Source organism: Dipteris shenzhenensis, chromosome 15 (assembly GCF_047967505.1).
Source record: "Dipteris shenzhenensis isolate YYH24624 ecotype China chromosome 15, Dip_SZ_1.0, whole genome shotgun sequence".
Classification (NCBI taxonomy): Eukaryota; Viridiplantae; Streptophyta; class Polypodiopsida; order Gleicheniales; family Dipteridaceae; genus Dipteris; species Dipteris shenzhenensis.
The window spans coordinates 23,532,033-23,557,644 of record NC_141610.1 but is presented as its reverse complement, the minus strand read 5'-3'; the positions used below and the strand labels follow the sequence as shown (position 1 = coordinate 23,557,644).

General features: G+C 39.8%; 1 protein-coding gene across 2 annotated transcripts in view; it reads right to left on the bottom strand.

Moving 5' to 3' along the window:
* Nucleotides 1-24,049: 24,049 nt before the first annotated feature.
* LOC147893561 (uncharacterized protein At2g24330-like) overlaps nucleotides 24,050-25,612 on the bottom strand; it is a 34,104-nt gene continuing 32,541 nt past the window's right edge. Inside the window, exons 5-6 of one of the 2 annotated variants that reach the window (XM_087386240.1) lie at nucleotides 25,007-25,427; nucleotides 24,050-24,823 (exon numbers count right to left, since the gene is read on the bottom strand). In XM_087386240.1, coding sequence (XP_087242366.1) covers nucleotides 24,591-24,823; nucleotides 25,007-25,427 — 654 coding nt within the window. In that variant the 3' untranslated portion in view covers nucleotides 24,050-24,590. The remainder of the gene's footprint in view (nucleotides 24,824-25,006; nucleotides 25,428-25,612) is intronic. The other variant, XM_087386239.1, reaches the window with a different exon arrangement.

The following is a 25,612-nucleotide window of genomic DNA, read 5'->3' as shown; positions in this document are numbered from 1 at the left end:
AGATGGGTTGTGCACCCTCAAATAGATTCAATGATTGATGCAAATATGCTAGCATTGGATGAACACCATATCCAAAGGCAACACTACCATAAGAAAGAGACCCTATGGGTTAAGGATGCCACTAATCTACTATGCCAACCCCATCAACTATACACACCCAAGCTGCATCCAGAAAGACAAAGGACTCAGCAACTCTCAAGCAAGGAACCAAGCTTGTAGCAGGCACCCTACCCATTTCCAATTTAGCACTGGCTTTCAACAATAGATTAAGTGCCAAAGCATTACTCATGATGGAGTACAAGCCAAGGAACCAAGTATGCATGCACCTAAACCATTGCCAATCTAGCACCAATCTAATTCATTGACCAATCATTTCTCATGATGGAGGCTGAGCCTCACCCAACAGAGGATGTGTCTGGCCCAAGTGCTTCTCCCACTAGTTCCTCATCACTAGGTTCACCTTAATCTTTCCTACCCTTTGTCAATCCATTATCTACTACTACTGGCATCCTTCCCATGTCCATGTTCACTCCAACAAACATGTTACGAGTTATCCCAAGAAGAGAAGACTTTAGAGTTACCCAGTGTACTAGGACACAACACTACAAAATGTTCCAAATGTTTTATCTATTTCTTGGCCTTCAATTGTCAGCCACCCACAGAAGCCATCTCTCTAGATTATCTCTAAGTAAAGGTTTCTTTCTATGACTATGCCACACATGAGTTCAACCTTAATGGTCAAGGCCAAAGTAGAGCATCAGAGGGCCATTTACAAGGTAGAGAAACAAGCATTGATGATTCAAGGTTGTGGACTCTCTCGACAAGTGCTTAGACCTTGTCGCATTTTTTTTTATCTACTTTGGTTAGTTGAATGGTTGTTGGTGGTTGTAGATATACCAAAACCATCACAATGTGGTTTAATCTCTTAGAGGTGTGCCAGAGTCCAATCACCAAGTGGACAGAACCATAAGTGCACCATAAGAGATATAAGGATAAATTTGCACATTTGTGTATGTAGTCTAGGTTGATTGAGCAGTGGAAGGAAGAGTGGTGAATACATCTTGGTAAATTTTGGTAGGTGTCAATGCCTTATATCCTAAGTCACTGGTACCTAGTCATGCCACTCAAGATCTATTGGCCTTGTACCTCTTAGGCTCAGATTATGGAGCTTCTACAAATCCTCCACCCCATCTGCCACCTATTTCTCTATGGTGACAATGATTTGCCACTCAACCTACCAAGGTCTCTTCATCCTGCCAGTGTTATAGCAAAATCTAGCCTCCCAATTTTGAAGAAGTCCTTGTCCAAGCCAGTCCATGATTCTGCTACCACATCTATGTGGACACAAATGAATTTAAGTTGAGGCAAAATGTTGACTTTAGGTCAACAAGTACATAATTCAAGTTCTGATGACAGATCACCAAGGTTGGATCACTAAGGGCCAAGCGACAAACACCCAAGCTATGTAAAAACAAGATAGCAGATGGTCCAATGCATGTCTACAATTGTAGTAGATTCTAAAAACATTTAACGAGATCAATCCACCAAACCACCGAGTCAAATAAGAGGTCTTGGATTACTAATGTGCAATTCCTATAAAATGGAATCACATTGTCACTCACTCTTTTTCTCAGTTGTTGTTGCGAGTTAAGTCTTGTTCCTCAAATAGAAGTCTTAGTCTTAGATCGAGGCAAGCACCCACACTAGTTATTGCATGAGCACCATATTGTAGCTACAGCTAATTGCCATAGGCCAAGGTTCTTTTACTTGATATAATATAGAGTTGTGCTCAGCTTACATATATTCCAAGGTGCTTTGCTTGTTGTTTTGGTTATACTCTTCCACCCATCTTTATATGGCTTCTTGTTGATTACAATAGGTTATTATGACTTTTCACTAGTCTTAAATATCGATCAATTTTATAATCTTTTGGAGCCATTAATGAGAACTATTTTTATAACTTTTACAAAATAAGCATAGTTTCAAACTTTTAAAAAATGTACACATTGCTAATTTAAAGATTTCTACTTTTCACATCAAATGATAGATTGAAAAAAACAAGATCAATGAAATGATCTAATTTTCTTTAAAATTATTAATAATTCATATATCTCTAAGTGTAATACATGATTTACTTAGAATTACAAAAATGTGCTTTTTCTTCTACAAAAACTTCATCCCAATCAATAAAGCTCATCCCAGTTATTGGATTAAAGCATCTATTTGGAAGATAAGTAGGTATATGTAGTCCGTAGCCAAAGAAGAGGCTTGTTGAAATAAAACATTTTGATAGATGTAGAAATAAAATCAAATATCTGAATGGTCAAATTTTAGATGATTGTGAGTAGTACAATTTAGTGGGTTACTTTATTTTGATCTAAAGATGAATCATGAAGATGAAACAATTATCATTTTTAAAAATCATGTAAATTTGGATTCTAGATTCCACTTTGTTGAGATGAAGTTGAATGGATAAAAATTATGTTGATGAAACAAACTTTTCATTCGAAAAAGGAAATTTTCAAACATGAATGAGTGCAAATTTCATTCCATTACAAGGCAAAAAAAATCATCACGTAAAACTTTCATCGACAAAAAATTCTTTTTGATGGATTCTCTTTCCATCGATGAAAATTTCAATCCATCGATGGAAATTTATTCCGTCAATAAAATTCATGATTCCAAAATCTGGCAGGATTCCAAAATCCCAAATTCGATAGAAAAGAAATTCATCGATTGAAATTTTATTCTACTGATGAAATTTGGGATTCGAGAACCTCGTTGGATTTTGGAATCCCAAATTTCATCGATGGAATAAATTTCCATCGACAGATTGAAATTTCGATCGAACGGAAAAAAAAAATCCATCGATGAAATTTTAACATGATAAAGTTTTTTGCCCGATATTTTGTTCATTCATGAATCAAAATTCATCTTTTTTTGGATAACAATTTTGTTTTTGTTAACAAAAGTTCCCTTTTTTAATGCAAAAAATTTATTCGTTTATCAACAAAGTGGATTCCAAAACCCAAAATTTCATCAATTTTTCAAAATGACAGCTACTATCATATTTACCCTTCCAAATCTAGCCTTTTTAAACTAAAAACTATTTTTTTGCAAAGACTAGAGATCCCAATCGAACCAATATATTGAAATAGATTAAATGATAAACTTTAGTAATCATGACCACTTATAATTTGACCAATTCAATTGTTGAGTTTCTATCTAAATCTAGAGAATGTTTGCATTGAAAAAACCTCTTCTATGGTCATGGACTCCATATATACCTACCCATCTTAATATGAAAATGAGTTAAAATTTAATCATTTGATCAACTTTGTATAAAAAGAAAAGTTGTTTTTTAAGATAATGCTCTAGCCCATGCTCTAGCCCAATGTAAAAGTGTTTCATCAAATTACATTAGATCTCAAAGTAACATCAATTTACCAACTATCAAGTTGTCGATAGCATGTTATGTACAATAATTATTCTAGAAATGTAAATTGGTAAAAACTTATCCATGAGGGCAATGTTGTTTACGTATGTGGAAGTCAATTGATAAAAAATTCTTTCAACAAATGCACTTAAGGAAACATATGTTCTAGAGGTGCTTAAACAACACGACAAAAGGGGAAAAAATGGAATTAATCAATGTGTGGACATGCTTAATTTTGTAGGATGTAGAACCTATGATCTAGAGGCACTTCAACAACATGACAAAAGAAAAAAATTGGAATTTATCAATGTGCGAACATGCTTAATTTGTAGGATCTAGAAATACTTGTATATGGATTTGAGTCAAAAATATATGAGCACTTCCCATAGAAAACTATTGGTATTTTAAAGCAAAAGCTCTAATGACTCTCTTAGTTGAATGAAGCAGCTTCTTCTCCGTTGTAATTTGTCATGTTTTTCAAATTAAAGAAGAGAACACTTTTTTGAATTGATAATACTATACATTTTTGAGTTTTGGAGTAAATGTAAGTAATATTTTTAGGTAATCTTTTTTCATAAAAGTACTAGTTTGTTAGAATGTTTGACATGAAGTGTATATTTTGCCCCTATAATTTTGAAAAAAATGTACATTTCTTGGGTTTTTTTCCAAAAATGGAGTTGACTTGTCGTTTGCATGATTTTGTTGTCATTTTTTATGACTCAGTGTTCCATGCAACACCAAATCCCCTCTATTAGTTCTTCTAAATGTTCAACCCCTGCACCAACTAGGTGCATGCACCAAGCATCCTAAGGAGTCCAACAGAGGGCATCTTCACCAAGAATTGGCACTGTTTCTTCGAAGCATCAGGTACATGGGTCAGTGAGGGGTGAGGAAAGTAGGCCATCAATAGAGAAGGTCATCTATAGATTTGAGTGTCCCATTGAGATCATGTCCAGCCAAGGGGTTTCACTTCATCAATTTGATCATCATTGTAATGATGAAGAAATTCCTCATTCAGCAAAGAAATTAGCAACATAATATCAATATGTGAATGGTCATGCCAAACAAACCAACAAGGTCATCAAAATGATCCTCCACAAGATGGTGAATGAACACCAAAATAGTTCAAATCCCTTGCTCCAAACAACATTATGGGCTAACAACATTCAAGGTTAGAATGAAGCATGCCTCATTCTACCTTGCTTTCTATCTTGAAACAGTTCAAAATCATTCTCCACAAGATGGTGAATGAACACCAAAACACTTCAAATCCCTTTCTTCAAATAGCATTATGGGGTAACAACATTCAAGGTCAGAATGAAGCATACCCCATTCTAGCTTTCTTTCTATCTTGTAGCGGCAATCGTACAATGGAATTTCTTGTGCTAAGCTTATGTGTGGTTGTACAACACATGAATGGCCAAGAAGAAGGAACCAAGAAGTGATTGGATGAATCTGACCAAGTAGCCTAGATGCAAGGCATATTCCAACAAAGGAGGAATGCATGCCATAGTCACCACTTCAAGAGATGAACCCTCAAAGATGAAATTCTTGTACTTCTAAGCAATGCACCACAAGGACCAATGAAGCCAAAGTTATGGTGATGCAGATACATCCATACCAAATAAAAAATACTTCCACAATGGTACCATCATGATGGAGGACCAAAAAGGAAACAAATTTCCAAAGCAAATGAATGGAGTGAAGGCCAAATTGTTTTGGCCATAGGTGCAAATTTTTTAGGCAAAATTTATTGAGGTAATCTCAAAGTGTCACTTTGTGAACAACCCCAAAGAGCTATTACACATCAACTTAATATCAATGATGCAATTAAGCAAAATCATGATGAGGGAAAGTACCAAGATTGATCACAAACTCCCATAAATGTACAGACTTAAATGGCCACAATTTCCTATGGAAAGACCTAATTATGGAAAAGAGAGAGATGAGAGGGTGGTACAATTAACATACCATTATGGTGATAAACCATAGACACCTTCATATATAAACCCTCCAAGGAAAGGGAGCTCACTTTTCTCATTTGCCATTTGAGTAATTAAGATGCCCTTGCCTCCACAGCATCCAACCCCCCACCTGAAATCTCTAGCTCTCACTCCTCAAACCAACCCAACCCTCAAAGAAAAAGGACATGAAGGAAAAAGGTTCCTACACTAAAGAAGTCAAAGGTAGAGAAAAGGGCCCAAAAATCAATACTCCCCCCATTCACCAATGGCCAGTGGATTTGCTCAACTAGCTACAATTAATCAGCCTTGATAACTTTGTCAAATTGCCATGGAACAAGGAATTCAATTAGGGCATGGCCATCAAGTTGATCAATTCCTATAATATACATACCATGCATCATCACAATTAACAAAGCAGAGGTTGCAGAGGTATTCTAGTTGCCTTGTATCGATGGTGATTTTGTCAACCCTATTGGTAGTGTGCTATTCGACAAAGATGCATGATCACAAGGAAAATGAGAAAACACTTTCTTATGATATTCATGAGAATTAATTCAACCCAAGACATTGGATACATTTGTATAATGAATGCTAGCCAAGAAGATGACAGAAGAAGAAAGCACAAGAAGTGAACTAGGTGGAGCTCATGACTTTGCATCAAGTGGCAAAGATCCAAGCAAGGGGGGTGTGTGCCTCTTTTTGTTGGCAAGAAGCATGGAGGAAACCAAGAGTAAAACCACCACCCTTGCAAAAAAACATCTTGGATGATTCGTTCCTAGAAATTCCAAAGAGGAGAAACAAATGAGTGGCCACCCCATCAATCGAACAAAGGAAAAGAACAATGATACGATGAGGAACTGGTCACTGAATCAAACAGCATCCCCACCAGACAGAAGACAAGCAAAAGGGACAAAGCAAGCCCAAACAACCATTCCACACCATGGAGATAGGCCCATTGGAGCATCAACTAGTAGCTGAAGCTTGAGCAACATCACTATATTGTCTCCACTACAAGTCCCATGGCCTCCCTTCCAAGAATTGATGTGGCTATGTGTGCATAAGGGAAACTCTCCCAATATTGTGACACTTGTTCTCTAAAGGCTCGATAGGCGATGAACCTAATGTGATACATATTGGAGAATTTCCACCAACCAAGTCACTGAATACAAGGTGCAATGAGTCAAGAAGAGAGCAAGTTGTTGAGATCAATGTGTATCCTTTCAGGAGGATCAAAAATTAAGATGAGGCTATGAATGAAATAAACCAATGAGTAGCCACCATTCACGAAGCCAATGAAGCAAAGACTGAAGCACCATCACTACATGAAAAACTCAAAGATCTCAAGCACAAGAAACAACAAGCAACAAATGTGCGCATAAAATTACAAACCCATCTTGGCATCCTTGAAGATAATGTGAGTAGGCCAAGGACAAAGTACTAGTATGAAAGATGGTCTCATTAAAGTCCAAGCATGGCTCACTAAAGAATTCTCTCTAACTCATTGCAATGAGTTGCAACAACAAATTGAAGAACTTCTACAACTGCTCACCTGATTGCAGGTTCCCAAGAATTCCAAGTTGAGGAAAGACAGAGACCTCAAAGGCATAGGTGATGCAAGAGCCATTGGCACTCACACAACCCTAGCAACAACTTTAAAGGAGACCTCCAAGGAGAAAAGTCCAAAGCTAGGACTGCCAAGAGAAAAGTAAAGGACCAAGTAGCTAAAGGAGCTGAGAAGAAGCTCTAAGTAAAGCAAAATACCAAGCAGCCTAAAAGAAGCAAATAAGCAAGCAGCCAAAGAAGAGGAGGAGTGAGTTGCTCAAGCAGTAAAGTGTTGAGCAATCTATGAAGAAAGAAAAAATAAATCAAGGAGTTACACCAGCAAGAAAGAGCCTAGGTATTATCAAAGGAGTAACCCATTGAATTGAAGCCCTAATTCTAATTGCCACAAATGATTGTGCCTACGACTTGAGAACAAGTGATGCTTGTAGTGAACCAGATAAGAAGGGGTGGAGCCCAAGCTTGCAAAATCAGCAACTCAACAATAAGCAAGCATTGCACCAAGAAATCAAGCTACAACTCAAGAAGGCAACTACAACTAAAGAAGGGAAAGAAAATTTGGGAGGTGTGATAAATCATTGGACCTCCTTCTTACAAAAGCATGCCACCCTTTTATCACTCTAGGGCCCTAGAGGAAGACATGACTTGATCGTGGGTCTCAACATGGGGAAGGACATCTACTACATGATGCATTGCAGAGGCAGAGATGACAATTTATGAGCTCTTCATGAATGCAATGAACCCTCAATTCCTTGATGGATAGGTAGCATGTGTCATTAGTTCCACAAGTATTCAATATCTACATCCAATCCATAAGGACATGGCTTGAAGAAGAGTCAGGGCCAATGTTGAACATTAAAATAATGTTTCAAGGATTCAATTAAGGCCAAAGGCAAATGCTTGGACTAAAGAGCAAAGTCAGTGAAGTGAGTTGTTAATCAAAGAGAGAATTGGTAAAGACTAGGGCAACATGAGAGGTAGCTCCTACCTCATATCAACAAGATTCCTAATCCTCCACAGATGGTGTTACATGACAACACAAGGTGATTAAGAGCCCTAATTATTAGAATCCTTTGGAAAATGTAGCAAGCATAGGATTTGCAAAGATTAAATTTGTCAGTGCAATTTGATAGAATGTAATGGCATCTACATCGTTTTGATGGTGGGTGCAAATAGTTGTAAATGCAATGGGTAGTATCCATCACAAATGTCAAAAAATGTTAAGTATATAAAGTCCTAGAGTTCTAAGAGTTAGGGTCATTCTTGATAGAGTGTGACCTATGAACTAATTGTATTTGATTGCCAATTTTGGCTAATTAAGAGAAAGGGATAATTCCAATTCATGTGCATATACTCTCTCTCTCTCTTTCTCTTTGTGTGTGTGTGTGTGTGTGTGTGTGTGTGTGTGTGTGTGTCTGTGTCTATGCGTGTGTGTCTGTGTGTCTGTGTCTGTGTCTGTGTCTGTGTCTGTGTCTGTGTCTGTGTCTGTGTCTGTGTCTGTGTCTGTGTCTGTGTCTGTGTCTGTGTCTGTGTCTATGTCTATGTCTGTGTGTGTGTGTGTGTGTGTGTGTGTGTGTGTGTGTGTGTGCATGCGCACGTGTGGTACCTACTATTTCTATAAATCTACATCTCCACCATTCCACATTCTTAGTTAAAACTTTAAAAGGCCCTCAATAGCCATTGCCTCATCAGACTATGTTCACAATTGAGTAAATTCTTGAAGGTGCAGAAACGAGAATCATTAAGGCTAGTTCATGTCTTAATATTTCCTAGTTTCTTGAAGCTGCATTTTTAAGTTGAGAATCCAAGGAAGTAGTCTCTTAAAAATTTTTCCAATGGTAAACACTCAAAATACAACTTTTGTATTAAACAAGCTATCCTAGTGGTTCACCTTACAATTCTCACTTTAATCCAACACGTTAATGTAAATGTATACAATAAAATTTGAGAGTACTATATCTTTCATCATAAGTTATGCAAGTGTACTCTTCCAAGTTGCCAACATCCTTTGCCATACCTTGCAAATCCAATGGAGAGGTATGACAATGCACCTAGCACCACCACAACCAAATGAACAATTCATTTAATATGTGGAAGCTAGGCTTCAATGCCTACACACAATTGTTATCCATGTCACTCTATCTAGACCTACATTAGTAGAAATCTTGGCATTCTTATATTATAGAAATGAACATAAGATTGACATTTATAAATGTTTAAAATTAACTCAAGATTTATGGAATGTCAAATGTAAAATAGTGTCTTTAAAGTAAATAGGTATGTGAGCAAACCAATCAAATGTCAGAGAGAAAGCTAGAGATCCTTCCATTTACTCGTGCATGATCTAAATGAGGACTAGAAAGAGTTTGATATTCTGCCAAAGTATGAGGTTGTAGAGATTTCTACAAACAATGGAGGGTACTAACTACTGGAGCTGTTTTACCTTCAACATAAGACAAGGGTGTTAACCCCATGGCAACAAAGGCCAAAAGTGTAGTTTAGCGAAACAACGATGAGATTATTGTGTGTGTAGAGTAGCGGCAAAGCTTTGCTTGTAATATCTTGAGCATGTATGATGAATCTTAAAGGATGAGGATAGCCAAAATCCTCTCTGGAGAAGATCTAATCATACTTGCAAAATCACGATCTAGAGAGAGAGAGAAATACTAAATGCCTATACTTTTTGAGGTCCCTTCACTTCATGTAGAGGCTCAAAAGGTCCCCCCCTTTATGTAGAGACTCAAAAGGTTGTTAACCCTATGGCAAAAAAGGGCAAAAGTGCAATCTAGAGTAACAACGATGAGATCATTGTGTGTATAGAATAGCGACAAAGCTCCTCCTGTAATATCTTCAGCTTGAAAGATGGTATGATGAATCTTAAAGGATGAGGATAGCCAAAATCCTCTCTAGAAAAGATCTGATCATGAGTTCCCTCCACTTTGTGTAGAGACTCAAAAGATCCCTCCGCTTTGTGCAGAGACCCAAAAGATCCCCCACTTTGTGCAGAGACTCAAAGGTCCCCCTATTTTTGTAGGGGCTCATGAGGTTCCCCCACTTGTGTAGAGACCCAAGAGGTCCTCCTAAAAGTGGAGGGACTCTCGTCTAAAAGGTCTCCTACAAAAGAGGTCCCACCCTAGAGGTACCTACGGATTGTATAGAGATCAACATGTATAAATCTCTCTCAATGGAATGAAGCTTCCATTCTTTGGAATTCAGTGTTCAAGCTCACTATCATGTTTATGTGATTGATCTCCATTCTAGCATGCCCTTACCCTTGTACTCCTTCCTCCTCCCTCTATCTTCCTCCTTTCTCCTCCTCTTTGTCCCCATCCTCCTCCTCCCTCCTCCTCTCCTACTTCCTCCTCCCTTGTCCGTCCTCCTTAGCCCTTACCCCTTGAAGTCGCAAAGGAGACTAGCTCTCCACTCCTCAACCCTGGACTCCTCTTAAACCCTGCAAATCTCCCTAGATCTTGGAAATCCTAAATATGTCTCTCAACCCTATCCCCCTTCTGAACCCTGCAACCCCTTTCTAAACACTTGAGCTCCCGTGGAGGCGAGATCCTCCATCCGTCATTGTAATCAAGTCCTCTTTCTCACCCACATGTGCATGAGATCTGCTTTCCATGCTTTAGCCTACACCTCTCATCGAAATATGACCCGAGGCCCTATGCTACAACGAGCAATGACACAAATGTAGGTGACCAACGCCCTCAGAACTTGGACATGGGAGAGACAGTGACAACAAAGGGCTACCTTAATAATCTTGAAGGAGACTTGGAGTAGCTTCTAAAAGATCTTGCACTAAAATTCATGCCCCACAAGGGCAAGATATCATCCATATGTTTACACCCCTTTTTAATTCCAAAGGCTAAAGAAACAATAAGCAATGTATCTATAACAAAAAGATGAAAGTTTTTCTTCAGCACGTAACATCATCTTACCAAAACCAATGTCGTAGGCTTGTAGCCTATGCATTAAAGAATTTTAAGAGACCAAGAGGGCTCTAGATGGAGCTCTCTCGCTCCTTAAAGAGGGGTTCTTAGAGATGGTTGCAGAAATTCCTACAAACATGAGCAATCTTGTAGACATGTGGGATGTCATATGGGTATCAAGCATGTTGCCATGAGGACAACACTATGGCTTGCTACATAGGTAGTACAACTGGCTATCACATGGCCAATAGAGGAAGAATACTTCTGGGCTTAATTGGAGGCTAGAGCCAAGGATAGGACTAAACAATCCATAAGGGCCTCCCATCAAATAGTCATGATCCCAAACATAAGTCTGAAAGAATTAATAGCCCACCATTATCATTTTTTAAAAGAACATCAAGGTCTCCTTCTTATGATTTATAAAAGACTAGTGAAAGGACATGAGGCCAAAACCATATCCTTAAGCATAGATATTTTACCCATATCCTTAATCGTTCCATGAAATAGTGAGTAGGTGAGGGGAATAAGATCATACCTTAAACACATACTACCCACTCTTTCATTATAAAGACAAGATTCCTCTACTTAGTCCTCTTATCTCACTAGAAATGATAGACTAGCCAGCAAATGTCTCCCATTTATAGTAAAGAACAAGTAAGCTTTCCTTTGTCCTTTGTCCATGAAGAGACTTACTAGCCTTGGCATTGCTATGGGACGCTACTACTTGTGTAGTCCTTGAAGTACTCTGGCACTTCTCGAAGATCAGCCTTTAATAGTGTTGAACTAGCCTGACATGGGCTATGGGCATTGGGTGGCATAGTATCATTAACCAATTTTTTAGGCTCTTGTGTATTGTCTTTTTTGAAGTCTCAATATCAAGCACTTTTGCCACACAGATTGACAAGGGCAGTCCCTATCACATCACCTTGCTCATATCTATACCAACAATGACAGCATGGATATCTTTTCCCTTTTTCCAAGGGTTGTTATAGAGTTCTCATACAAGTGATGAAAGTATACATGATGTTCCATACAAAGGTTTCCGAAGTTCATGGAAGATAACGGAGCATGAGAGCTAGATGAAGAATTCTATAGGCTGAGTCGTAGCAATGAAAGAGTCCACCATGAAAAGAAACGAAATTCCAATGCCATAGATGCATTAAATGTCACCTCTAACGGAAGAACCACCTCTAACGTAAGCAAATGAAGGAGTGGAGCCTCCTGCAATGTTCACATGTCCAAGCAGGCCTAATGCAAGTCAAAGTATACTGATCCAGTGGCTTGACCCTCTGTATCTCAAATATGAAGGGATGGACATGCACGTCTTCCACAAATCTCTCCAACGTTGATCTCACTACTAAGCCTGCACCGTAATGCTCAATCGTACTTGAAGACCTACCTCCAGCAGACGTTGTGTTGTATCTACATATGTCTTTTGCCTCTTAGATCGTGCTTAGAGATTCTACAGCTCTTAATTTCCTATAGTATCTGTCCGTGCACAGGCTATTTACTGGCAAAAGGTGTGTGGAACTTGGTCAGGAGGGAGGTGGCGAGCAACCAATCAACGTAAGGAAACGAGCCAGCCCAGGAAGTGTCCTAAGGACCTATGTCTTCCTTGCAGTTAAGCATCAGGAGGTCTACGGTCTGTAAAATTAAGACAAGATGGAGAAGCTCCTAGTGATATAACAGCCAAAGCTTCGGAATGAACTTATTAATCTAGAGTCATCGCTTAGCATCATAGAAGGATTAAATAGTACACAACACTCGCGCAAATCCAAGTAAAAGATACGATGAAGAGCGATCGAAAGGCAAACTACACCGGCCAATGCAGCGCTAGATTGGTCTGACGCTAGTTACGATTTTACGTACTAGTCGTAGTTATTCTGCAAAGTGGGTTCTACCTACTACCTTCTCTTGCGCTAGTAGGGGACGATAGAGTCTCAACATATATCAAGGCTTTACGATCCTGAGAGAGCTGGACGTGGAGAATATGATGTGACGTGAAGAAGTGCAATGCAGCTGATGAACGACCATAAAGACTCCACAGTTGAGAAGCAACCTTTAAAAAGGTCGTTAAGTCAAAGCCTTAGAGGACCAAGCTAAACCATAAGCCCTCGATAGAGATCCATTCCAAGCAAAGGAAAATCTACTCACAGTTTTGAAATCTACAAGGTCTCTCTCCGCTTCTCTGGGACAGATTTACAGCCGATAGCGATGGAAGAAGAAGCTCAAGAAGTCCAACTCCTTTATTCTTGTAGTCCATAGGGCCAAAAAAATCCACTAAGGAGCATACATTTGATACGCTTCTCCCGAACAAATCTCAGCATTCACGATGTTAGGAGCTCATTGTCCTATGAAGATCCCGGAAGAGAGACTTATACATGTCAAAGTTTGTGATGTAAGTGGAGAGAGAGCTAGAATAAATCAGAGGAGAGATAGTTGATTCGCAATAAGATAGAACTCTAGGAGTGGGGGATAGAAGACAAAACACCAGGGCCCATAAATAAGGGTTGGAACCCCGAATACATCTAGGGCCTTTCTTTCATAGACTTGGCCTAGCAAAAACCTAGGTCCTACTTTCTAAAAGCTACTTCTACATAAAACCCAAGATTTCAATATTTTCTTCCTAAATTTGAGGCTTTGGGTACCTTTTTAGTCTTGTGGGCACTCTTTTAAAGAGGTGCCCTCTTGTCCTTCCTTGAGAGCCTTGTGGGGCCTACTTTTGGTGCTTTTCTCCCCAATCTTGGGTCCTTTTTGCACTCTCTTGGGTCCTTTTTGCACTCTCTTGGGTCCTACACATTGCAAACACAAATTCCAACACTTTCACCCATCAAAGGTTATCAAAATGCATGCATTCCTAATTCTTGGACTATTTCTAGTCCCTTGTGGGCATCCCCACAATTCTCTTTTTACAAATGCAAGGCAACAATAAAACTTATTCTTGGTTAACCAACTTCACCATTCTTTGACCAAAGTCAATTCTAATAAAGATTACTCTTTATTTTCTTAGGAGAAGTCCCAATGGTGGGAGGAGTTCCAGATATGTCCAGTAGAACTTCAAACTTAGGAAACCGAGAGCTTTTCCTCGTGTGGGGTAAAGTGAGAGATTAGAATACTGCAATTTTTTTTAAAATAGGAGGTACCATTTCAGATGATCTAGCTTTAAGGCTACGAATGAAGACAAAAGAATTGGGATTATCTTTGGATGCAAAGCATGTTTTTGAAGGAGATCCCATCAAAGTCACACCTTTGATTGGAAAGCTTGAAATTCATGTACATAACTATGTACACCACGAAGAGTTTTATGTTTCACCTCTCAAGCATTATGATGCTATGTTGTGTATTTAGTATGCCGTGGTTCCATAGAAAGGAGGTAGTTCTTGACTCTACAGCAAGAACTCTCAGTTTTGTGCATCATAATAGCCAAGGGAAAAGGTGAGACCATTCTAGTTATATCAAATATTTCCATTGCTGTGGATCAATAAAGTCTGCAATTTTTGCATATATGGTCGTTGTTAAAGAGGGTGAACCTCAAGTGGGAATAAGTCCTTTAGAAAAAGAAAAATTCCAGCTTCTAGAATCTTTCAAAGATTGTTTTTCAGATTCTCTACCAGGAGAGCTTCCTCCAGAACAACTTGAAGATCATGTTATAGAGCTCCTTCCAAGAAGTGAGCCCCCAAATCGAACATCTTATCGTGTGAGCGCAGCCCAAACTAAAGAAATTATGGCACAGGTATAGGATTTACTCTCCAAAGGACTTATGAGGCCCTGTTCTCCTCACCTTTTGTTCACCAGTGCTCTAAGTTCAAAAGAAGGATGGCTCTTATCATATGTGTGTGGATTATAGAGCTCTTAATAAAATGACTGTCAAGAACAGCTTTCCAATCCCTTGCATAGATGATATTTTATCGTATTGACTTAAAAAGTGGATATCGTCAGATAAGGATCCACCTACAAGATGTCGATAAGACAGCTTTTTGGACCACTTTTGGGCTTTATGAGTTTTTTGTGATGCCTTTTGGGCTTACCAATGCACCAGCCACTTTCAATCATATGATGGACAGAATTTTCAGATCTTATAGGCACTTTCTTTCGCCAAATATACAAAAAGACATTCACAAGTTTGTAATTGAATTTCTTACATGCAAAAAGGCAAAGTATGATAGGCACAAGACCCCCGGACATCTCATGCCATTGCCCATACCGCAAGGACCATGGGAAAGTATCGCCATGGATTTCATCTTTGATCTTCCTAGATTAAGATACGGGTATGATGGGATATGGACCATTTTATTCGAGTAAGAAAAACTATTAAGGCATACCACATGGCCAGATTGTTTTTGGCACAGATTTTCAAGCACCACGGGATGCCTAGGTCAATTTTTAGTGATCGAGACCCCAGGATGACTAGTTTATTCTAGACAACATTATTTGATAGTATGGGTATGAAGTTGAACTTTTCTTTTCATCCTCAGTCAAATGGACAAGGTTAGAATGCCAATTCCACGGTATTGGATCTTCTCAAGTGTTATGCATTTAACCAAAAGGTCGAATGGGGAAAGTATCTTCCTCTTATGGAATTTGCAGACAATAACAATGTTCATAGCTCCACAGGAAAAGCTCCATTTGAAGTTCTTTAGAACAAAGGACGCGATATTTATAGCCGACGAGTATGTCTGAGACTTAGATATAGCTTTCTCTCAAGTTCGAACAGCAATTGAAAGATCTCAACAAAAAAAAAAGAAGGCAACAGACAAGCACCAGAGAGAGATGAATCTCCAAGAAGGAGACTGGGTGCCACTAAAGTTTGAAAAAGCACGGCTCAGAAATATGAAAGGAAAATAGGAGGTATACCAAAGTTTTCTCCCATGTATTATGGGCCATTCAGAGTTAGTGAGTCCATAAATGAAGTCTCTTTTCGACTAAAGCTACCCAAGACTTGGAAGATTCACAATGCTTTTCATTTGAGTCTTCTAAAGAAGTATCAAGGCCCCAAACCCACAAAACCAGTTCAAGAAGAGCCACCTAAGGTGGAAGAGATGGAGGAGATCCTCCAATTAAAATAAATTGTATCTCATATATAAGAGAAAGGACCCAGAGGCAAGGTTATCCATAGATACCTTGTTAAGTTTAAGAACTATTCGGCACTTGATGCCAAGTGGCTAGATGAGGAATTCTTCTCAGAGTATCCTCAAGTTCTACAGTTGTATCAAAAAGCTTTTTAGTTGAGAAAAACTATTTAGAAGCTGAGGGGATGTCACCATTTGGGATTTCTCCTAAGAAAATAAAGAGTAATCTTTATTAGAATTGACTTCGGTCAAAGAATGGTGAAGTTGGTTAACCAAGAATAAGTTTTATTACTGCCTTGCATTGGTAAAAAGAGAAATGTGGGGACGCCCACAAGGGACTAGAAATAGTCTAATAACTAGGAATGCATGCATTTCGCTAACCTCTAATGGGTTAAAATGTTGCAATTTGTTTGAGCAATGTGTAGGACCTAAGAGAGTGCAAAAAGGACCCAAGATTGGGGAAAAAGGACCCAAAAAGCAAGTCCCACGAGGCTCTCAAGCAAGAACAAGGAAGCCTGAAAGCTTGGATTTTATTAAAAGTGGCTTTTAGAAAGCAAGGCATAGCTTTTTGCAAGGCCTAGCTTTTTGCTACGTCAAGTCTATTAAAAAAAAGGCCCCAAGCCTCCCAAATGTATTTAGAATTGTACTCAACTCTATGCTCTTTCAAGAGCCAGTTGTGCAAAGGATTATTCTATTGCAATAAAGACCTTCGAGGGGGTCCAGCCCTTATTTTTGGGCCCTAGCGTGGCGTTTTGTCTTCTCTCCCCCACTCCCAGAGTTCTATCTTAATGTGAATCAACTCTCTCTCCTCTAGGCTAAATTGGGATTTACTCTTGCTCCAACATCTTGTATCATTTGCATGTGTGAGTGCCCAAAGAGGGATAACCTCTTGCGATTTCTTTTTCAGTCGCCTAGAACGATTGTGAATTCTTTCCGGGAGCTAGCACTACTGCGACTTTGTTTAAAGAGTGCCTAGGACCATTAAGGTTGGTTTCACCCGCCAATAACTCATATATTTCATCAATACACCTAATAACAATCATGAATTCTACAACCCACACTTTTACTTTCCATTTCTGCAAACAAGAATAACGATCAAATGGGACTCTCATACACAAGGAAGAGTCCATGGTGCAAAGTAGGAGCACCACCCTTATTTCAATCCCAAGACACTCACACCTTCCTTTGCTCCTCAAAAATGTCAACTTCCCTACACCTTTTTCAACGAAAACTAGTTTTCTATTATATTCTGAGTTTTTGACTCTCTTTCTTGCCAATTTAGACCCTGACTGCTTCTACAAAGCTGTAGATCTCAATCTTACCTTCGCAATGATAACAAAAACTCTTAAATCCAAGTTACAAATCAAAAAATTTCACAAAAATTGTGATTGCTACTTTTTTTAGGGAGGTGTGACTACATTTTTAATCTCCATGCTCACATCCACGGGCCTATCTACCATCAATTCCACAAAAACCAGTCAATTCCTATTTTTGTGCAAACAAAAATCTAGTCCTAGCATGCAAAACATGACCTAAGGTGTACAATAGTATTAGTTCCACCTAGTTCCTATCTCTAGCAGTTCAAAATTGGGGTCCTTAAAATTTGCCTATCATTGTGTTAAGAAGAAAGGGTGATCCCATCATCTTATTGTCTCTACTACTTACCAAAACGCTGTCAAAATTTTACCAGCCTCCCATTAGGGGAGATTTGGAGTCAAAAAGGGCCCTTTACTTAAGGAGCTAATGAAAATATTGGCAATGCACCAACGAAAAGGCTCAAGAATGGAGGAAAATTTCCTCCTCTTCATTAGTGGAAGGAAATGATTGTAAGAACTTTTGCCCCTTTCACCATCGTAAAGGGAAATCATAAATAATCATGGCCATTAGATTATCCAAGAGCATCAAGGGTCCCGATTTCTCTCCACCATAACCGTTGATCACACATGATCCAACGATTCTAATAGAGTGGATAATTGCTCCTTTAGTTGTGCCAAAATTTGATTTGGACCATTAGATCTACATTAGATCTAATGACCTGATTAACTGTACAGTGGGCAGTCTCAAGATCATGCCACATGGTGTGCACAGATCCACAATCCTCTTGGACCAATGTCACATGGCGCACATGCTGCGTGCAACACTTAATGCTTACGTTCCACTTGCATGCCCTTGAATCCTTGAGGATCCAATGGTTGAGCAGGGGCACTAATCACAAGCCGTTAGCTCCTTTGAGGATCCAACGGGTGAAAAAAGTCACATGTCGTGAGAATCTATGGTGGGAAGTCAGCATTCCATGCGACCCTATGGATGACAATACTAAGAAGTAGAATCGTAGGGTATAGATTAGGCGTGTCATGCAAAGCATTAGATTAGATCAAGGTTCACCATTTGGGATTAAACATGATTATCTCATGAATCTCTATGCATTCAAATCAAAGACTATGCATCTGAATGTACCTGACACGTTTCCTCTCTTTATTAATAATAAAATCCATCCATTAAGAGTAGCTTACCATGGCCTTTTAGCTTGAGGATTAGGAAGTTTACCATTTTCTTAATCAAATCCTTATGAGGCCCGTTTTGACTCACAATCTCCCCTAATGCTACCTTTATAAAAACTTCAGTCATCATGAACATCCATTTTATGACAAGGATCATTTCCAAGGAGCAAGAAACCAAAGCACGTAATAAGACGATCTTGCGCATTGGGGGACTGAAAGATGATGCCTTCATGATGACGAGGAGAAATACATGGATGACATAATCGTATGTCCTAAGAAGCAAGTACCACAAGCTGAATGGGACAAAAACAGTATATGCAATATCAGTTAAGATGGCATACAACCATAGGTCTACTTCAAAGGGATGGCACACAAGCACAAGTTTACTTCAAAGGGCGGTTGGCACACAAGAACAAGTCTACTTCAGCAGAGGGAGGGTAGCAAGAGTTTCGGATATCTGAGGAGCTCACTCCGATCTAGCTCAAGCAAAGAAACAGTAAACTCACCAAGTAAAGGAAACATGCAAGGCAAGCAAATGGGTAGTTTATTGAGATGGGCAAGCATTGATTAGGGACTTAAATCGAAACCAAAGACTCTCACTCTTTAATTGATGTTACAAAGACCACCTTATGAAAGTATTAGAATGCAGCTAGGGCTTATAATCACAAGGGAGGAGCTGAGTCTTGTGCACTCCTTGATTCTCTAGCTATCCAAATGTAGTCACTTTTTGGTGTTTGTACTTTGACTCATAGACCCGTGAGGTCTTTGCAACCTTCCTCACCAAAGTAAAAGGCCAACTGCTAAGATCAAACCTTCACGGATTGTTATGGTTTTGACTATCTATGCATCAACATGGGACACATTGTCAAACTAGCCTCATTGTTTCTCTATAGTACAAAGGAGATTCAATGGAGAGGATCATTCTATGTAGTGAGATTGATTTTTGTTGCATGCACACTTAAAATTATAGTACAAGGGGTCACCAGGAATAACCTCAACAAGACTTTGCATTGAATCTTCAATTAGTTCTTCACGGAACCCATTCCCAACATTGACAACATGGGCAAGATGGTGTAATAGGTTAGAGGTTCTAGCCATAGGGTGCTACGGCAACAAAGCTTAGCATATGTTATCCTGAAGCAAATTCAAGCTACATCTCCATTTCAGGTGTAAGGGTAACTGATCAAAGTCCTTACTCCGATTGTACCAAAAATGTTGCACAGATTTGAACTTAATCTGTGCAAGAAACGGCAAAAACTTCAAAATGAGCTCAATTTCGCCAACAATCTATAGATATTTGTCGACCGTCAACCCCATCTAACATGCCTAGCTATTATGGCTAACGACATGCATGATCATTTAGGCCATGCAAGTTCCAACTCACCATGGTCATGGGGAGGGTGGCAAACAAGGCCTTCCTATAAGTAAAACAATCGTGGATTTTCTAGAAATTCAAGACGAGTAGTTTGCACGTGTGACAATGCACCAAAGTCATGATCGGCTCCACCTTCAAGACCAATTGTATCATCGAGGAGGTCCCCACTCCTAGCCCACTAATGCATAGATTCACTAGCTACTATAACTATTCATAATCATGGCGACTATACCCAACCCTTGTCTCTCTCAAACAGTAAACTAAAAGGTGACCATCTGACCATGGGTAATCCAAAGCTCTTTCCCTCACCCCAACTACTAATCCATCATGCGGAACATCTGACCCCGCATCATAGAGGGGGTCTATTAATCCTCTCTTACGACTGCCAAAATAAAGCCCCAAAAGGGATGGTAATTGCTCACAATGTCTCTAATAGGATCCCCCCTTTTGAGAGGAGAGAGTTGATAAAGCAAAAAAGCGAGTGAGGATTTGTTAAAGCGGTAGAAAAATCAACCAAGCAAAGAAAGAATGTAAGTGACCCATAAAATAATTGCTTGAAGTAGAAAGTAGTCAAAAGGGGGGTTATGTGTCACATTTCTTTAAATTGAATAGTCAAAATTTAAGAACGTGACCCCATTTGAGTTTGGCAATTACCCTGGAGGTCACTCATAAACATGTAACATAGCACTTTAGTGTACTGAGGGGTATCCTTTCAATGGGGAGACTTAATGCCATTTATATACATGATGGGATTTATAAAATAGCAACTTAATGTAATTTAAATATGTAGATTTATGAAGAGGTTTCACAATTTTAAGATTGAAAATGTGAACACTTACAAGGGTGAACCCCCTGGTGCTTTCTGGGTTTATTAAGAGTGAACCCCCAAGTGCAAAGGATATTAAATTTTAGCTTTTTTAAAAAAAATCAAAATAGAAAGTGTCTTCTTGCTCCCTATTATGGGAAACCTTGCTTTAAATTTAATACAACAAATCAATCAAAAATGCATATATTCTGATGCGCATAATTTTTTTAGATGGTACAAAAAGGCATGATATTCATATATTGTCATTTGATTTGATATATAACATTATGCCATTTGGATTTGACAATCAAAAGATGCAGGGATGTCCAAAACTCATCTTTTAGGCCAAAACAACCAAATTTTAATAACTTACAAAGATACAGGGATGTGAAAATGTCGCCTTTTGGACCAAAACAAGGAGCGCATTAACACGCTCTCAGTTTTAACCCAAATGATGATTTTTTCACATCCTTGCATCTTTTGATTTGCAAGTCCAAATGGGATCATATTACATATCAAATCAAATAGCAAGGCATGATTTAGATGATTATCATGTCTTATTGCACCATCGAGTAAAATTTCATGCACCAATTTATAATCACTTTGTTACATCGATTGGACTAATAAGATGTAAAAGTGAATCATTGGAGAGAGATGTTTTATTTTTTCAATAACAAAGAACATGGTTTTTGTTCCAAGAGTGAATAGAGTTAATAAAGCTAAGCATTTACATTTGCATGAAATGTAGACTAATCCATTCAAGAGGTCCTTGGAAAAGCCTCACCTCAAAGGTTGCATTGATGATCTCAATTACTATGGTAAAAAGAGAAAACTTGATTGTAGTAGAGATTATCTTTGTTACCAATGATGACTTAACAATGAAACATGCCCTCTCTCTTATGGGGAATGTGAAATTAATGTTACTATCTTTAAAGTTATATGCATATTTATCTGTCTAGCATTAAGGAAACATATGAAATTTTAAATAAATTATAATTTTTTGCTACTCAAATAGGAGATTTATAAAATCTTTAATTGTTTTGTATCACTCGCTTTTTTTGGCTCTCGCACTTTTTGGTAATCCTCTTGAGAGAGACTATCTTGGATAAGGCTTCCGTTCCTAGGACAGAGATGGAGAAGAGTCTCGTGCTGCGGTACTAACGGGACCACATCATGGCTTTGTAAAGATACAAGTTGGAATTGAGACAAGGAAGCCGAGCTATGGCCAAAGCGAGCAAATGGCCTAAGCAAGGATGGTGGGCTCTTTGAGACACAAGAAAAGGGAAGGAGTCAAAGTCAAAGCTAGGAAAAGGAAGGATTACAAGGCTGGTGGTGAGTGTGATCACCAACTACATTAAAAGGGCAATGAGAGGTTGCAAAAGGGAAGGAGGAGAATAAGGCAAAGGGAAGGGTTTGATGAGGCAACTGGGGGTGGGATTGAAGGGGGAAGGAAGGCCAAGGAGATGAGACAAATGATGGTAATAGAGGGACCAAGGGTACCTCAACCTACACAAGGCCCTAGAGGAGTCTCATCAATCGATTGGGAACAATATGCTGAGGTGTCCGAGGACGTCCTGAGGTTGGAAGAGACCTCATTCTCACTGGCTGTCAAGGATGTGCATGGCATCTTCGATTCTTTACAACTTGTTCAACTTCTTACGTTCCACACGAGTCCAATCCCCCTCGAAAGGCTTAACCCGAGGGGTCTAAGACTCGTGTTTTTGTTTGACTGTGCGGAGAGGCCTATCGTCTCTCCTCTCGACTGTGTGGGAGGCACAACTTGTATTACGCCTTCTATTTGCACCTAAGACACTGTGTTTAGTTTCCTAAAACCTTGATCCTTTGTCTAAACTCACCATTGTCCAAGGTCTCTAGAAGAAACTCCTTGAGCAAAACTCTAGGAACTCTGCAATCACCCTGCCCCACGCAACACCACCATCCACAAGGACCAAGGTTATTGTGGACCGGGACTCTTAGCACAATTCAAAGGCAAGCCTCGATGGAAGAACGAATGATTCTATATTCCTTCGAGAGCCTTGAGAAGCATAACATCACTAGAAACCTCGACACATGATGTGTCATCTCCATGTCGTCTGCCATAAAACCGTGGTACCAAGGTATGAAGAAATTGGGCTCTGCTTCACAAGGACCTTGGAACATGGGGCTCAACTCCACAAGGGCCAAGGAAGCTGGGGCTCTGCTCCACAAGGGCCTTGGTAGTGACGCCTCTGCCATGGTCACCTTCTAGTGCCAGAGTTTCCTGAATCCAGTCTCAAACTTGACTCTGAATGGGCATGCAGTCCTAAAGGAATTCTATCTACTGCTTATTCCAGGAAAGGGAGATCCGAATGGCTGAGGAGGTTGAGGGAGCTGCCATCAGAGCCCTAGTGGCCAGACCAAAAAGTCACCAACAAGATCATGATCCAAACTAAAAGCTGCTCCTTGAATCCAGTTCAGCACTTCCGAAATAGCAGCATTATGCCACCTTGAATACAGTCCAAACCTCCCATTCACGACCTGAACATCCATGCTCACAACCCTTGTCTTGAACCAAACCTTGCCTCCAGCCTAGGCCCTTAGCAAGGTTGTTTACCCGCAGCTGGACCTCTATGGAGCAAGGGGTCATCTCTCTATAAGCCCTGCTCACAGACCAAGTTGGTCAACAGGCCCTGCTCACACCCACGTCGAGCACAAATCGTCCACAGCAGAGGTGGAGGTGTGCAACGAGAAGGGCACTGCAAACAGAAGGCGCAACAGATACAGCAACCATGCTGCCACTTCACTGCTCGTTGGCACTGCTACACAAATCATCGAGAGGGCAAGGTGACTGGGCCATAGGTCTGGAGGAGATCAATCGCACTTGCAAGCAGGGGTCGATGTTGTGGCCAACGGGACAGGGAAAAGCTGTCGGGCTATGCAGATGGCTCACAGCCCATGAGCAGGGGGGAAAGGAAGGTGCAGAAGAGAAGGCCGCTGGACGGGGCCGGAAATCGCAATATCAGTTATGACCAGAGCTACCATAAAAAGAATGCCACATACGTATAGATTGTACACCAATAACACATACTTACAAACTCGCAAAAAGAATGGTGAAGTATTGAAATGAACCGTACCGAACTGTTTATATGTGTTTGATCCGTATTTAAATGTCTACATTTGTGAATATCAAGACAAAATATGCCAATATTTTAGGTTCCAATCATCATGCTTAGTTCCAGCTGCTGATAAAATGGACAGTGTCTGGACATTGTAGGCAAATACGTAGGAGTTGAATGGCAATCGATATCACTGCCTTCGCTCAAATTCATTGTTCAATGGATATGTGAAATCACCCACCTCACTCTCCTCGATTGATGCATTCTATACAGCTTTGATCTTTATTTTTTGTCATCCCAAACAGGAGGGTGGAGAGAGCAGCACACAAGCCCTTCCAAAAATCACAACACGTGAAGAAGGTGATATACGCATGAAGCACAGTTTTAAATGCATATTCACATACCAGTAACATAACATAAGAGATTCTAAGAATATCTTGCATAGAGACAATACCGATGCCAAATCGTACAGTCCAGTTTGCTTACACGTCCCCCACCAAAAGCAGCTGAGGTTAATATCAAGTGAAGAATATTGCCTAGATTTTAGAGGGAACAATTTCCACTCTGTGTTGAGCTTTTGAGTGTCCAACTTCATCCTTTCAGATGCCAAATTGAAGATCAGGCACTACCAGCAATCAGTGGGCATGGCCATGTTCACATCCCTCAATCAAAGCCACATCATTCTCTTTGTACTCTAAACCTTTCTCGGCAGGGCATTTAACCAACAGAACCAAGCCACTCACAAAGGCTTCACAAATAACCTTCCCACGCTCGAGGAAACCTCTGCTAGCGAACAACAACTTCATATCAAGGCCAAAATCAGAAGACTAGCATTCAATAAAATTTAGACCATTCACGAGACGGTAGTATTATGCCCAGGGGATCCCGATTCAGTAGCAATCCCTGTTACAGAAGCCTTCCCCAAAAAGGCATCATCTTTCAGTTGTTGAGAGCCTCCCTCCTTGGCACTTGCCTCCAGTAGATTGCTGCCTTCCCCAATATCTCCTGGTTGATGGGATCCATTCAAGGAGTGACAATGGGGACAGTAATAAGTTATGTACTGAAAATCCTCTTTTCTTGCTAGCCCTGCAACGCCATTAATACTACTTAATACCAAAAAGATAATGTTTAGGACGACCCCTTCCTGTATAGAAAGGGTCTTCCTAATGAGCGCATACACATACGTGCACACACTGAAGATATGAAATCAATATCATAATGGCGAATGGAAATACATAATAAAGAGAATATGGGAGCAACTGTACCCACCATTATGCATGTGGCAGTTCCCACATATCAAAGCATAACACTGAGTTGGGTCTTCACCAACTAGCATTGCAGCTAGACGAGCAACCCACCCTCCACCACTGGCCTTTAGTCCATGCTGCTCAACTTCCATTCCCTGCTCCCATGGACCCATCCTCCCAGGTCCCGTCATTGCCTCATTGAGTGTATGACCTTCAGAAGAAAGTACTTGACTTATGCTAGGGGTCTTTTGGTGTTTTGTCCGCCTCCTAAGTCCAGTCGAATCAGGTAGTTGTACATCTTGGCTCTTTGCCTCAGTTAAAGCAAGCCTGTTGTCATCACTGCTTGATGTCTCAAATGACAACTTGATTCCGGCATCTACACCAAGCTTTGAAGCCAGAACTCTTGCTGCAGCTTCTTTTGCTGCTGGATCAGAATCATATTTCTGCAGCCAGACAGCAATGTCAGGTGTATAAAACTTACAAAAGTATCTGTCATGGCTAGAATCCTCATTAAGACAATTCTGACACGAGTACGAGAACTATTATACATGAGTCCAGATTGGATTTATGAACAGGAAACTGTACAACAAAACTAGCGATAACCGAAAGCTCAAAGCAAGAAGCATGC